The sequence below is a fragment of the Phocoena phocoena genome, chromosome 2, assembly GCF_963924675.1.
Source record: "Phocoena phocoena chromosome 2, mPhoPho1.1, whole genome shotgun sequence".
NCBI lineage: Eukaryota > Metazoa > Chordata > Mammalia > Artiodactyla > Phocoenidae > Phocoena > Phocoena phocoena.
In genome coordinates this window covers 86,021,404-86,038,110 of record NC_089220.1, presented here as the reverse complement: position 1 = coordinate 86,038,110, position 16,707 = coordinate 86,021,404, and the positions used below count along the sequence as shown (strand labels likewise).

General features: G+C 37.5%; 1 protein-coding gene across 1 annotated transcript in view; it reads left to right on the top strand.

Annotated features, from left to right (window-relative positions):
• UBR1 (ubiquitin protein ligase E3 component n-recognin 1) overlaps nt 1-16,707 on the top strand; it is a 173,489-nt gene that overhangs the window by 77,414 nt on the left and 79,368 nt on the right. Inside the window, exons 6-14 of the mRNA XM_065900181.1 lie at nt 4,169-4,307; nt 5,486-5,548; nt 5,791-5,914; nt 6,230-6,337; nt 6,979-7,067; nt 8,618-8,716; nt 9,674-9,831; nt 14,643-14,742; nt 15,276-15,404. Coding sequence (XP_065756253.1) covers nt 4,169-4,307; nt 5,486-5,548; nt 5,791-5,914; nt 6,230-6,337; nt 6,979-7,067; nt 8,618-8,716; nt 9,674-9,831; nt 14,643-14,742; nt 15,276-15,404 — 1,009 coding nt within the window. The remainder of the gene's footprint in view (nt 1-4,168; nt 4,308-5,485; nt 5,549-5,790; nt 5,915-6,229; nt 6,338-6,978; nt 7,068-8,617; nt 8,717-9,673; nt 9,832-14,642; nt 14,743-15,275; nt 15,405-16,707) is intronic.

Here is a 16,707-nt window from a genome sequence, read left to right as displayed (position 1 = left end):
GGATTGGAAGAATCAATACTGTGAAAATGACTATACTACCCAAAGCAATCTACAGATTCAATGCAATCCCTATCAAATTACCAATGGCATTTTTTACAGAACTGAACAAAAAACCTTAAATTTTGTGTGGAGACGCAGAAGACCCCAAATAGGCAAAGCAGTCTTGAGGGAAAAAAGCAGAGCTGGAGGAATCAGACTCCCTGACTTCAGACTAGACTACAAAGCTACAGTAATCAAGACAATATGGTATTGGCACAAAAACAGAAACATAGATCAATGGAACAGGATAGAAAGCCCAGAGATAACCCCATGCACCTATTGTCAACTAATCTATGACAAAGGAGGCAAGGATATACAATGGAGAAAAGAGAGTCTCTTCAATAAGTTGTACTGGGGAAACTGGACAGCTACATGTAAAAGAATGAAATTAGAACACTCCCTAACACCATATACAAAATTAAAATCAAAATGGATTAGAGACCTAAATGTAAGACTGGACACTATAAAACTCTTAGAGGAAAACATAGGAAGAACACTCTTTGGCATAAATCACAGCGAGATCTTTTTTGATCCACCTCCTAGAGTAATGGAAATAAAAACAAAAATAAACAAATGGGACCTAATGAAACTTAAAACTTTTGCAAAGCAACGGAAACTACACACAAGTCGAAAAGACAACCCTCAGAATGGGAAAACATACTCGTAGATGAATCAACAGACAAAGGATTAATCTCCAACATATATAAACAGCTCATGCAGCTCAATATTAAAAAAACAACCCAATCAAAAAATGGGCAGAAGACCTAAATAGACATTTCTCCAAAGAGGACATACAGGTGGCTAAGAAGCACATGAAAAGCTGCTCAGCATCACTAATCATTAGAGAAATGCAAATCAAAACTACAATGAGGTATCACCTGACACCAGTCAGAATGGGCATCATCAGAAAATCTACAAACAACAAATGCTGGAGAGGGTGTGGAGAAAAGGGGGCCCTCTTGCACTGTTGGTGGGAATGTAAATTGATACAGCCACTATGGAGAACAGTATGGAGGTTCATTAAAAAACTGAAAATAGAATTACCATATGACCCAGCAATCCCACTACTGGGCATATACCCAGAGAAAACCATAATTCAAAAAGACACATGCGCCCCAATGTTCATTGCTGCACTATTTCCAGTAGCCAGGTTATGGAAGCAACCTAAATGCCCATCGACAGACGAATGGATAAAGAAGATGTATGCAATAGAATATTACTCAGCCATAAAAAGGAACGAAATTGAGTCATTTGTGGAGACGTGGGTGAATCAAGAGACTGTCATAGAGAGTGAAGTAAGTCAGAAAGAGAAAAACAAATATGGTATATTAACGCATATCTGTGGAACCTAGAAAAATGATAGAGATGAACCGGTTTGCAGGGCAAAAATAGAGAGACAGATGTAGAGAACAAATGTATGGACACCAAGGGGGGCAAGCAGCTGGGAGTGGGGGGATGGTGTGATGAATTGGGAGATTGGGATTGACATGTATTCACTGATGTGTATAAAATGGATGACTAATAAGAGCTTGCTGTATAAAAAAATAAAATTAAATTTAAAAAAAAAAGAAAAGAAAAAGAAGAAAAAGAAAAGAAAATATTTTGATGGGGGTTCCCTGGTGGTGCAGTGGTTAACAATCCACCTGCCAATGCAGGGGACACGGATGTGAGCCCTGGTCCAGGAAGATCCCACATGCCGTGGAGCAACTAAGCCCATGTGCCACAACTACTGAGCCTGCACTTTATTTTTTTTTTTTTTTATTTTTTGGTATGCTGGCCTCTCACTGTTGTGGCCTCTGCCGTTGTGGAGCACAGGCTCCGGACGCGCAGGCTCAGTGGCCATGGCTTAGGGGCCAGCCGCTCTGCGGCACGTGGGATCTTCCCGGACCGGGGCATGAACCCGTGTCCCCTGCATTGGCAGGTGGACTCTCAACCACTGCACCACCAGGGAAGCCCTGAGCCTGCACTTGAGATCCCATGTTCCACAACTACTGAAGCCCGTGCGCCTAGAGCCCATGCACTGGAACAAGAGAAGCCAACGCAACGAGAAGCCTGCACATTGCACCAAAGACCCAACGCAGCCAAAAATACATAAATTAATTAATTTTAAAAAATTTAAAATATTTGATGGTAGGAATAAGGAGATAGCCCTTTGCCCTGTGCTTTGGGATCTAGATTTATTTCAGGTGTAGGGATTTAACAGTTTTTTGTGGTTTTTTTTTGGTACGCGGGCCTCTCACTGTTGTGGCCTCTCACGTTGCGGAGCACAGGCTCCGGACGCGCAGGCTCAGCGGCCATGGCTCACGGGCCCAGCTGCTCCGCGGCATGTGGGATCTTTCCAGACCGGGGCACGAACCCGTGTCCCCTGCATCGGCAGGCGGACTCTCAACCACTTCGCCACCAGGGAAGCCCCAACAGTTGTTTTTTTAAAAGTTTATTTATTATTTATTTTTGTCTGCATTGGGTCTTCATTGCCGCCCGCGGGCTTTCTCCAGTTGCGGTGAGCAGGGGCTGCTCTTTGTTGAGGTGCACGGGGGCTGCTCTTCATTGTGGTGCGTGGACTTCTCATTGCAGTGGCTTGTCTTTGTTGCGGAGCACAGACTCTAGATGCATGGGCTTCAGTAGTTGTGGCTTGCGGGCTCCGTAGTTGTGGCTCATGGGTTCTAGAGCGCAGCCTCAGTAGTTGTGGCACACGGGCTTAGTTTCTCTGCGGCATGTGGGATCTTCCCGGACCAGGGCTCGAACCCATGTCCCCTGCATTGGCAGGCAGATTCTTAACCACTGCGCCACAAGGGAATTCCCTTAACAGTTTTTTTTTAGCTAAAACCCAGCAATTTCTAACAACCATAAGTCTTTTAGTGACAGTAATATTTGCTCTTAATTTACAAATGCAAAAGAGAATTCTAGACCTGATATGAAATACAGTTTGGGGCTTGTAGGAGTTTTTCTACCTGAGTAATATTAGGAGTTTCACAAACCTAAGTACAGTTTTTTTAGTTTATTGGGTGTTTGTATTATTCTATGAGAGAGAATTAAGAGTTTCAATTTTTAAAAACATTAAATGTATTGTTTTGACTTTTGCTGGGCCATAAACTGTTTATAAAAATAACGATCATCAGAGATTGTGTCCACAAAGGTTTTAATTTCAGATATTTTGATAGCATCAGTTAAATGCTTTAAGAAACTTTGTGTTGGTAAACATAATACTAGCAATATGCCTGTCTAAAAAGGGTGGGTTGCTTGAGTGTGGTCATGTATGTAGACCGCACTGGACTTCAAATTCACAGATCTGAGTTCTAATTCTCACTGCTTATTGGCTTTGGGACCATAGAGAAGTCTTTTTGAGCCTCTATTTCCTAAGGTATAAGAGGCCTGAGAAAAGCTGCCTCTTAGAGTTATGAGGATCAATTGAGTATTTAGTGAAAGATTATTATAAACTGTTTAAAACTGATAATAACTTCTGACATTTGTGTAGCCCATGACAGCCATTTTCACATATTTTATAAGATCCTCACACCACTCTCAAATGTAGATATTATACTCTTCTTCGAGGTGGAAAAGCTACTGTCATCTCAGCAAGATTAAATGCTTAAGTGATTTGTCTGAGGCCTCTCAGTCAAATGGTAGTTCTGGCACTTTAAATCTATATACCTTTTTTAAAAAAACTTAAATGTGCTATAAAACCAGTATCACTTAAAATAAATAGAAGGTAAAAACAAAAATAAGTTAAATAAAAACTAAATGTTAATAAAATCTGTCTGTCGTTGCCTGCTTGAAAGTTCTGAGCCTGAGGCCTGTCTCCTTTTGTCGAAGTGGGAGATTAGCAAGATTTAAGAATGGTGTTAAAGACATACTGCCACTTACTGAGAATAATATTTTAATTCTGAAAGTTAGAAAAATTGGGGGACAAACATCGAAAAGGTAATACTTTTGTCAGGGTTTTTAAATTTTATGGCACTGTACCATTTAAAATCACCTCCTATACTAGTATTACAGAGGTACTTTCCCATACGTAGGAAACTACATGGTGCTGCTTCATCACATGGCATATATTATTTTAGCCTGTATTTCGTGTTTTCCTTTGTTTATTTGTTGCAGTGTCTGAATATATATCTTTTTTTTAAAACAGAGAGAAAAATGATAGCTACTACTGTGTCCTTTTCAATGATGAACACCATTCATATGACCATGTCATATACAGTCTACAAAGAGCTCTTGACTGTGAGCTCGCAGAGGCGCAGTTGCACACCACTGCCATAGACAAAGAGGTTCGTGAGTGTCATTTGAATTATTATGCTGTCTTCATCAGCTTCCTGGAAATTGGGTGTTGACTGGCCCTTGCCAAGTGCCTTAGTATTGTGTTAGGTACAACCATCCTCTTCATTTATCCTTTATAGCCTAAGTAAATTGGTTAAAACTTGATTTTTCTGTGTGTGTTTAACAGTTTAAGATGACTAATTTTCCTCTTTTGTTCTAAATAATTAGAAAGTTACTGAATATACTTGGCAAAGAGTAGTTAAGAATGTCAGCTCAGGCTTCCCTGGTGGCGCAGTGGTTGAGAGTCCGCCTCCCAATGCAGGGGACGCAGGTTCGTGCCCCGGTCCGGGAAGATCCCACATACCGCGAAGCGGCTGGGCCTGTGAGCCATGGCCTCTGAGCCTGTGCATCCGGAGCCTGTGCTCCGCAATGGGAGGGGCCACAACAGTGAGAGGCCCGTGTACCGCCAAAAAAAAAAAAAGAATGTCAGCTCAACCTCAGTCTGTTTCTATAATTATTGAATGAATGAATAAATGCATGAATTATGAGAAGTTGGTTAGTTTACATCATCTATTAAAACTATTTTTAGAATAATATTGATAGCATGGCTCAGCTTTTATTTAACACCCATCCAAGCAAAATGTGTTCTTCAGGTATGCAGAAGGAACATTAACCTAATCTCTACCCGCAAGAGGAGGGTAAGATGGTAGAAGAAACATCATGGCACTAGTAATTAGCATTGTGATTCTAGGACTTGAGGAATCAATATCCTGGCCATACCTCTAACCCACTAGTGGACCACAAGTGTGTTATGGAACACATGATGAAGAATTTTAAGTTTACTCATGAAAACTATCTAAGACATATAATGGGAGTTTAGTAAACCTAACTTATTATTATCTAATAGAAATAGAATATACTACAATAAGTAAATAATTGACATTCTTGCCAAGCAGGAAATCTAGAATCCTAAAGTATAGAAACTGTCCACTAGTGGTGTTGAAAGTTCTGAAGCTACATAAAGCTGCTAAACATTTATGTTTATCTTCTAGGTATTGTCAATCTTAGGACTTTTAGGCAGTCAACAAATGATTGATAATTAAGAGCTTATTGGGTCTTTGGGCTTTATATTACTTATTGATTGGGATTGTCAATCTACTACCTAATTCTCATGTTTGTCTATAATTAGGGCCGTCGGGCTGTTAAAGCAGGTGCTTTTGCTGCTTGCCAGGAAGCAAAGGAAGATATAAAGGTAATTTTCTGAATTAGAGTCAAAAAGAGAATTTTAAGAGGAATGCACATTACAAGAGCCCAAGTAAAACAATTATATTGTTGAAGTGGTTTGACATCCTAAGTAAAGATAAGATTGGAGCATTTAGACCCAGAGATTTGGAACTGCAAGAGTTATATGATTTCTTTTTTTGAAGAGTAGATTACTTAGTTAAAACAAAAAATTTAAAACTAGTTTGTTTTTAATATTCCTTTCATTTCTAGAGTCATTCAGAAAATGTCTCTCAACATCCACTTCATGTAGAAGTATTACACTCTGAGGTTATGGCTCATCAGAAATTTGCTTTGCGTCTGGGGTCCTGGATGAATAAAATTATGAGCTATTCAAGTAAGCATATAGCCTATTTTTCTTATTTTTCATAAACTATTATCTTTTTAAATAGCCACAAATTTTAAAATGTCATTGAGTATAAAATAAAATGGTTTTTGTTTTTTTTTATACATTTTGTTTATTTTCAGGATTGCATTTCAGATGCTGTGAATAATGTTTCATTGGCTCTTGATTCTTTGATATTGACAGAATAATTCTTGATATCAAGTGTAGGATAATTACTGTTAGTTTTTTCATATGTTATTATAGGAAATGTACTTTTGGGAGAAAATACTTTAAGAATAAAAATTATATGACTTTTTTTGTTTGTAGGTGACTTCAGACAGATCTTTTGCCAAGCATGCCTTAGAGAAGAACCTGGCTCTGAGAATCCCTGTCTCATAAGCAGGTTAATGCTTTGGGATGCAAAGCTTTATAAAGGTAGGTAGATCTTTACTTGTGCTTCTTGCCATGAAGCAGAGGAATATTATGACCTTAAAGTAGAGTTTAATCTCTTTTGTTTATTAAATCAGTGAACTTGATAAGATATTATACTTTGAAGGTGAGGTTAACCAATCAATATGTATTCTGTATTAAAACCCCAGGATATTGCCTTTTAATTATAGTGCCTTTTCATTTACTCAGAACCAGTAAAAAGAGTATGTATGCATTCATGCAGTAGTGCCATTATAAAAACTATGTTAATTTTCATTTTTAAAATTTAAATGAAGAACCAAAAGTAAAAGGTGAGAGAAAGGTTAAAGGGGATGGAGAAGGGAAAGTACAGAGTAAGAGTAGTCTTTAGTGAAACAGAATGAAAAGGAATGGAGAAAGGTGGGAGAAGTAGGATGAAGTAAGGTACAGGAGTGAGAGGGGTACAGAAAAAGAGGGGAAAGGCATTACATGTATGTATTTTAAATTCTAGCTATTAAATATTAATGCAATAAATGCCACTAACATTTGAGTCCTTGAGGTCTATTAGCATGTGAAATATTTTTATAATATTCTACCACTACTAATAGCTGGAATGTTTTTTTTGCCTTGGTGATACTCCTCCCACCTCCCCCAAAAATGATGTATAGGTGCCCGTAAGATCCTTCACGAATTGATCTTCAGCAGTTTTTTTATGGAGATGGAATACAAAAAATTCTTTGCTATGGAATTTGTGAAGGTAATTGCTCTTTATAAATAGATATCAACAAATAGAAATAGAAAACCATTTTTGTAAGTGAAATAATGGAAACAAAGGGGATAATTATGAAGCAAGAATTTAATTTTATAGTTCATTTCTCTGTCAAAAAGTTCATTTATTTTCACGTTTGGTAGTATGGAAACAGTAGTCTGAGAGAGAAGATAGGTGGAAAATGACCTATTGTTTGCCTAGAAAAAGCAGTAGGAAGTTATCACATTCATGAATACATTTATCTTTTCTAATCATTTGTTAGTAAAATTATAACAAGAGCAGTGACTAGCTGAAAGGCATAGCAGGGAAAAGGAACAGATATACATGCTAAAAGGAGGCAGATATCTGATGGGCAAGAGTATACTTAACTATTTGAGGCTAGAATATAAAGATAAATCTTATAGCTTTTTAATATTGTTTTATTGATCTATTGTATATCCCTTATATTGTTATAGTTTTTGTCTCTCTCTCTCTCAAGTTAGACTAGTTAGAACATGTACTTCTTTAACCTTCTGCTTTGCCTTATACAGAGGTATCCAGTAAATACTTGTTAGTTTACTCTGATTTTGAGTGGCAGGAAATTCTGTAAAACTTAGGACAGAGGTAGACCCAGGATGGAATTGGAAGCAGAGAGTGAAATAATGATTGTCATAGGCAAATGATACTATGGGATAAGATACCTGCACTTCCTGGATTTTATAAGTAGATTGTTAAAAGCAACTAAGACATTTGGTTTCTTTAAAGGTGATGACAACTCAAATTCTCAACTCTATTCTTCTAAAACTCATGAGAGAGAGAATATTGGACCATATCTGTGATCTGAAATGAAGTTTTTTCCTTATACAACAGCAGTTCTCCCTCCTTATATGATGTTTTTCTGTATACCATGGTTACCTCAAACTTTGTATGAATTCTGATGGTTGAAATTAAATATGTAGGTCAGGGATCTAACACTGTGCTTACATATAATAGATGCTTGATGCATGACTGGATGTATTATTATTTTTGTTCTCCCAAGATATCAGGATTGATTTTCATACTGGTATGCACCAGTATGTATAAGAAGTTATGTACAGCCAGCATCCATTCTGTTTAAGGCTGGGTTGAATCTGATGGTTGGTTTTCTGGGTCATATCAGCTTTTAAATACTTTCAATATAGTCCCTGCCCTATTCCATTGGGGTAAAATCTGCTAAAGATTGCCCCAGGTTCTGTTTGAGAAAGTATATACTACACCTTTGCAGTCCTCTGTGATTTTTACGTGTGTGTGTGTGTGTGTGTGTCTGTTTGTTGTGTTTTTTAAAAATAGTTCTCAGTATCCAACTATGCTAGTTTGGGTAGCTGAATTCATATTCAGTCTTTTGTTATTCTCTTTCTAGTAAATTTTTGTTGACCATAGTATCTCCCCTTAATAAATAGGAGTTATAATACTTGCCATCTTATACATAGGAACAAATATAGCAGCTGTTAAAATTGGGATTTTAAAAGTTTTCAGTACTTATTTATAATTGCTTCTCCACTTATTGTTTTATCTTCCAGTATTATAAGCAGCTACAGAAAGACTATATCAGTGATGATCATGACAGAAGTATCTCTATAACTGCACTCTCAGTTCAGATGTTTACTGTTCCTACTTTGGTATGTATTAATTAGTCTTGGCAATCTTTCTAAGTAATATTTATTTTATTATTTAAGAATTTTAGTTAGTGTTGACTTGAATTAAAACAATTTCTGAGTCACTATGCTGGTCTAATTACACGTGGAAAATTGAATAATGCTTCAGTGGTATCTGCACGTGAAAATGCTTTAATGATACCCAAGGGCTAGGTAATTTGTGGAGTGGGAGTGATGGCACTACCTTGGTCCAAAAGTGCTTATTCCTGCAGGTGAAACCTAGGGATGGTTTCTCAGTGTCTAGAGTAACTTAGGAACAGTGCCTTTTTAATACCAAAAATTTTTTTGTGTGCTATTCTCTTGTTCTTTAGGTTTTTTTTTTTTTTTAATCATTGTTGTTAGGGTGGGGGAATAGAGTAAGATAAAACAAAACAGGAGGAGAGTATAACTGTTGAGCATTTGCATGAGATGGAGCTGCATAGGCCTGGGAGGAGGAGGGTGGAGGATTCTGCTTCCTTTTTATCCTGCTACTTTTCCTGTTTCTTCTGGAAAGTTCCTACTTTCTCTTTTCAAAGGCCAGAGAAAAGAATGGGGAAGAGAAATTGGATTGCGATTAAGGGGGAGATGTCAGAATAGAAAATATATATGACAGAAGCCTGAAGTATATCTGTTTGTTCTACTTTGCTCACTGTGTGATTAACAGTGGTAAACGTTCATGTAAATGAATGTTACACAGGTATTGTGTAACCTGTGTAATGGGCTTGGTGTGTTCAGACAGGTGTTTTCTAGTTGCTGAGGAGTAGGGAATTTTTACTTTTAGAAAATAATTTCTCAGAAATTGCTATCCTGTGAGACTAAGGAGTGTGTTTGATGCTCAACAAACATTTATTCAAAATGATTTACCAACCAAATGAATAAATAAGTAAAGTCCATACTATAATGAGTTAATACTAAAGACAATATTTTTCACATGTTCTGCAGGCTCGACATCTTATTGAAGAGCAAAATGTTATCTCTGTCATCACTGAAACTCTGCTGGAAGTTTTGCCTGAGTACTTGGATAGGAACAATAAATTCAACTTCCAGGGTTATAGCCAGGACAAATTGGGAAGAGTATATGCAGTAATATGTGATCTAAAGTAAGTTGTTCGAGTAAAAAGGTGAGGGTACCTGTTAAACACAGTTGTGTTTATTCTGTTCTATATATAAACATCTGATCCTTTTGGTTATCTTGGAATCTTTATAATGATGGCAAGGACAAAGAACCGTTACTGTGATGTCAATAAATGTTTTAAGTGAAGGCTTCTTATAGACTTAAAATCAGGTCAGTAAAGAAGGTACTGAGGAAGGGCCTCTCACAGGAACTTAGGGTCTCTTGGGGTCACCAAATGAATCTCCATTATGGTCACCATGCCTTCCACTCACTTCCACTCATGTATTTTGGTTCTTTCCCTCTTGCATAGTCTCTTTGTGCTTAGTTTCAGATGATCTTGTTGATGTGAATTTTTTAAACTCCCTTTTACATACATATGACCAAGTATTCATCAGGGGTTTCTTAAGTTTTTCTCCCTGAAGAAATGGAGTTTCCTTTTAAAGTAAAGTTGGAATCATATGATAGGTCACATTTGGGATCATTGGACCTAAAAGGAAATAAATTTCTAATTTTTTAAGAAATAGATGGTGACTACTATAAGGATTATGCTGTGTAAAGTATTCAATAAATCATAAACTTAATTATTTTAAGAATATATTAAGACAAAATATGTTTCATTTAGTTCACTATTAAAAAAAGAGCTCTAAGATATATATGATTACTTATTTTAGTCCCTACGTGAATAAAATCATTCTAATTTTGTCCACTTCTTCTAGTGACCATGTAAAGTATAGAGAGTTGGAAACAAGTTTCTAAACCAACCTAGAAATAGTTTACTCTAGTTAGAAAAATACATTTGACAGATTTCTGGAACTATGCATTGGATCCTTGATATTACTCAGAAAAATGTTTCCAGACCCTTTCAAATTCTGCAATTTCTAAACATGATTATGACATGTAATTCTTTCTTTAAAGTTCAGTAAATCGTTATGTTATCATATCTTCAGTACAAGTTGAGATGGTGATGAGTTCAGTAGTGAATTACCATTTAGACAGTGTGATTCACAAATTATGCATAATTTACAATATGCAAAACAAACAAAAAATATACAAAAACTCCAAATGGCAGTACTTAAAGTTTAGTGTTAAATCAGTGTATTTATCATTCCTTTGGTCTACTGTATAGGAAAAATCTCTTTCTGTGGTTCTCATTACTCTGAAGTATTCTTATAACAGAGTTATTTTTCTATCCAGAGAAGTGCATAATCACATCATTGTTTTGTCTTATTTTATTTTGTGGATCTCTGACTATAATTATTCTATGTGGTAAATAATTTAGAGTTAATGCATCCCTAGATACTTACACCTATGGTAAAACTTCAGGGTCCCTGGTTGGGAAGGTAATTTTAAAGTTTTCCCACTCATCTGATGCTCACAACTGCTCTCCTACATCCTTACATAAGTAGAGCTATCTCTAATGACAAGGAGAAGGGAAAATTAATGTCTTTTGAGGACCTGATTAGCAGATATTGTGTTAGACTTCTCATGTAATTCATTCTCACAAGGGTCCTGTGTTATTTATTAGTAACTGCTATGTGCTAAGAAGCTTTACTTATTTTACTTCATTTTATTCTTGCAACATTCTCATAAGGTAGGTGATATCTTTATTTGTAGATTATAATTATTTGCCTAAGGTCACAAAACTAGTAAGTGGCAGAATTTGGATTTGAGCCTAGCATTATTTATCTGTAATACTCATGTTCCTTTCACTACATTATGTAGCTTCACAGACTACATAAACAACAACAAAGCCTTCTCTGAAACCTGGCCTAAAACACCAATCAGATATACCCTTCATTTAACAAATAATTACTGAGCCCCATTTCTCAGTCTCTCATTGTAGAAATTTTGTAGTCATTCTTATTATTTCCCCATATACTTACTCATTCACCACTTCTTCCTGAAGCCCTGCTTATTTTTAAATCAGTTAGAAATAACCACAAATACTTAATGCCTTTTAACTGTTTCTAGAATAAAGTACAGATTCTTCCAGAATTTGTAGCTCTTCATAGTCTCACTTTATATACTACTTATCTGACTGTACCTCAGCATGAAATAAGTTTATTGGTCCTAGCAGAAGCTCTGTTCAGCCTGCCTCAGGAAATTTTCATTCTCTCAAAGCAGTGCATTCTAACCCTTGAGTAGCCCCTTCCAACTTTTAGAAAGTTTATTTTATATTGAAATCTGCCTTTTTGTAGCTTTCATTATGTGGCTCTAGCTCACCCTTTGTCCATTCAGAGCAACTCAGTGCTCATTTAACTTGACGTATTTGAAGACAGCAGGCATATCTGACAACTCTTTTTTATGTTAAGGTGCATCATTTTCTTTAAATATACCCATTTCATATTTAAAATTCCTTCTACATTATTGTCCTTCGCTACTGAAGCTGTTTTAGTTGACTGTATACCACTTAAGGTATATGCCAAGAAATGAACACAGTACTCTGAGGTCTGTGTAGTAGAAGGAAGGGATTATTACCTCTCTCATTCTAAATAAATACACCTGTATTAATTTAGTTTCATTTGTCACTCACTCTGTGGAAGGTATCTGTTGGGATATTATGGAAATGAAACTTAGAAAAGAGATGCAGTTGAACCTTGGTTCTGTTAAGTGAATATTGTCCTTTTATTACTCTAACTTGTTCCTTCCTTTTTCTGAAAAGTATAGCATACTCTCAATGCAAGTCACCCTCTTCCTCTCCTACTCTGTCCCACCCTCTCCTTCCACTGCTTTTACCACCTATTTTTATCTGCAGACTGCTTTTCTTTTCCTTTCCTTCCTTACTCTTTCCTTTCTTCCTATCTCTTACATCTTCTTTACTTCCTAGGTCTCCTACAGGGGTCAGGCATGAACTATGTGAAACTAGAAATGTAAATTTTCTTCTCTAGATCAGTGCTTCTCAAATATTAATATGAATGCAAATCTTTATGGGAGCTTGTTAAAATGTAGATTATTACTCAGTAGATTCTGCATTTCTAAAGATTCAGTTGATGCTGATGCTTCTGGTTTGTGAACCAACCTTTTGAGTAGCAGTGCTCTAGAAAACAGCCAAACTTTGATGCCATTTGTTCATTGTGGTAGAGTTTAAACTTTAGTCTTTTTTACTTTAAAAGAAAGATTTAGAATGTAATTAGTATATTTCAAAGTTTTCTTTGATAAAGTCCTGATGATTGTTTTTTTGGGGGGTTTTTTTTTGCGGTACGCGGGCCTCTCACTGTTGTGGCCTCTCCCGTTGCGGAGCACAGGCTCCAGACGCGCAGGCTCAGTGGCCATGGCTCTCGGGCCCAGCAGCTCTGCGGCATGTGGTATCCTCCCGGACCGGGGCACGAACCCGTGTCCCCTGCATCAGCAGGCAGACACTCATGCACTGCGCCACCAGGGAAGCCCCTGATGATTGTATTTTAACTTTCAACATATTGATGGATATTTAAAGAAAGGGAAAATTAAACCACAATCCTTACTATCTTTATGAATAAAACTAATTTTTCCTCCATCTTTTTGCCATGTCTTTTATGTTCAGCATTACTTCCTTTGTGCCCTTTTTTTGGGAGCTTAACATTAGATTACAGTGTCCAGTATACATATCTGTTTTCCCATCTGCACTTTGAACCTCAAGGGTAGGGTGTCTGGTTCATGTTTATGTTCCTGATACCTGGTGTGTAATAGGAATTGATTTGGGTTGACTGAGTGCAAAATAATTTTTAATAATTGTTAATGATTCCTTCCTGAGAAGTTATTTTGTGATAAACCATGTTCCCACTGGATATGAAAACAGCCATTGTCTTTACAGCCAAAAGAAGTAGTGGTCTTGTAAATTATAGGCTAAAATGGGTCTGTTTATCTTATGAAACAAATACATTCTGATATGTAAGCCATGATGACATAGGTGCTTATATCCTTCTTCTGGGTTCTGGGTGAAGAAAGCCTGGAGGTAGGAAGTCTGTTCCAAATTTCCTGACCCACCAGCAGTAGTATATCTATGGTATTGAAATCAGGTAGCAGGAATGAATGGCTCTGGGAACCAGTGCAGAATAGTCACACAAAGTTGTACAAATCTTCAGTCATTACATACTGAGCAGCAGTAACAAAGGTATTGAATCCTCAGGCCAAACTACTATAATTCTCATGACTGCATGCTTTAGGGGAAAATGTGTGTCATTTTAATGCACAAAAATATTTTATAAGTTACAAAATATTCTGAAATAGTTTGCACAACCAGCATACATCATGCACATGTAGTTTTTTTTTTTTTTTTTTGCGGTACGCGGGCCTCTCACTGTTGTGGCCTCTCCCGTTGCGGAGCACAGGCTCCGGACGCGCAGGCTCAGCGGCCATGGCTCACGGGCCCAGCCGCTCCGCGGCACGTGGGATCTTCCCGGACCGGGGCACGAACCTGCGTCCCCTGCATCGGCAGGCGGACTCTCAACCACTGCGCCACCAGGGAAGCCCTGCACATGTAGTTTTGACATGCATTTTGAGGCTGAAGGGATTTCAACTGGTCCTTTGGGTGAAGGGTATGAACAGTTCTAGAAAATTTGTACTGTGGTTGTCCAGCTGTGACAGGCTAGATTCACTTAATCAGACTAACTTTTGAGTGGAGAAGTCAGGCTTAGCTTTGACATCTGCCTCTCATAGGTAGAGCATTCACATTTTGCTGATGTAATTCTAGCACTGCCTAGAGTTGTAAGAAATTAGAATTCATAATTTTGATGAATCAACATTATCTATAGCCCTGAGAACCTTAAAATTATCCCAAAATAGGAAAGTGAAATGTTTCTTCGTCTCTTGAAATGATAGGTATATCCTCATCAGCAAGCCCGCAGTGTGGACGGAAAGATTAAGAATGCAGTTCCTTGAAGGCTTTAGATCTTTTTTGAAGATTCTTACCTGTATGCAGGTATGATAGTTCTTCTGTACATCAGTAAGATAAATTTATTTTAAAAAATTTAACCCCAATCTTTAATGTTTTGAGCAAATTATGTTTTTTATTTGAGAAAGGATAAATATAGCAAAATAGAAGTAAAATTTAAATACTGCCTCACTGATTCTGCTTTAATAGATCTTTCTGAATAGCTTAGTTAACTGCAGTTGTTACTATTAATGTTTATTTATGCTTACCATGTGATAACTATAGTAAGCACTTTCATGCATTCTTTCTTTTGAGCTTCATAGCAATCTTATGAGGTAGTTACTATTATTATCCCCCTTTTACGTATAAGGGAATCATAGCTTAGAAATAATTTGACCAGGGTCATACAGCTAGAAAAGTGACAGAGTTATGATTTGAACCCGTGCGTTCTGACCTAGTGTAACAGCTATGTTAAAAAACTACACATACATGAATATAAATCCTGATGATCTTATATTTTGCCAGTGGAAGAGCAAAGAAAGAGGGCCCATATGTATATGTTAACCACTCTTTTCTTGTAGGGAATGGAAGAAATCAGAAGACAGGTTGGGCAACACATAGAAGTGGATCCTGACTGGGAGGCTGCCATTGCTATACAGATGCAATTGAAGAACATTTTACTAATGTTCCAAGAGTGGTGCGCTTGTGATGTAAGTAAAATTTGTTAGAAGGATCTGTGCCTTTTTAAGTGTTCTGATTGTTATTAATAGTATAGTTTTATGTTGCAACTTCCTTGATGTAAAGTTTTATTGCTTAAATAGTTTCTTATATGTTTGAATTATCTTATTAAATTTGTAGTTTTTTACACTTAATTAGAAAATGTGCTCCATGGCATTCCATTTACCTTTGGGAATAGTGGAGTTTAAAAAATACAGCACACACTAATCAATTAATAAATTAATTATTGATAAATTTATTTCCTTGGACATGAATATTAATAATAAAATTAGGACTAGACTTTTAAATATTCCAACAATGGAGGGGTGTAGATATTTATTCAATCAAGAGCCTTGTTATGTGAGTTAAACCATTAAGAAAATTAATTTTAGTTATTTATTTTTTAATTAATTTATTTATTTTTGGCTGCATTGGGTCTTCGTTGCTGTGTACAGGCTTTCTCTAGTTGCGGCGAGCGGGGGCTACTCTTCGTTGCAGTGTGCGGGCTTCTCATTGCAGTGGCTTCTCTTGTTGCAGAGCACAGGCTCTAGGTGCGTGGGCTTCAGTAGTTGTGGCATGCAGGCTCAGTAGTTGTGGCCCTCAGGGTCTAGAGCTCAGGCTCAGTAGTTGTGGCGCTTGGGCTTAGTTGCACCACAGCATGTGAGATCTTCCTGGAGCAGGGCTCGAACCCATGTCCCCTTCATTGGCAGGCAGATTCTTTTTTTAAATAAATTTATTTATTTATTTTTGGCTGTGTTGGGTCTTCGTTTCTGTGCGAGGGCTTTCTCTAGTTGCGGCAAGCGGGGGCCACTCTTCATCGCTGTGCGCGGGCCTCTCACTGTCGCGGCCTCTCTTGTTGCAGAGGACAGGCTCCAGACGCGCAGGCTCAGTAGTTGTGGCTCACGGGCCCAGTTGCTCCGCGGCATGTGGGATCTTCCCAGACCGAGGCTTGAACCCATGTTCCCTGCATTGGCAGGCAGACTCTCAACCACTGCGCCACCAGGGAAGCCTCTAGCAGGCAGATTTTTAACGACTGTGCCACCAGGGAAGTCCAAGCAAATTAATTTTAAAATATAGAACTAATGTTTTTCCTTAAGCAATAATTTTATTTATTTTAAAAAATATTTATTTTATTTTTGGCTGCATTGGGTTTTAGTTGCAGCACATGGGATCTTCGTTGTGGCATGTGGGATCCTCTGCTGTGGCATGCGTCCTCCTTTTTGCAGTGTGTGGTCTTCTCTAGTTGTGGCCTGCATGCTCAGTAGTTGCAGCGTGCGGGCTTAGTTGCCCCATGGC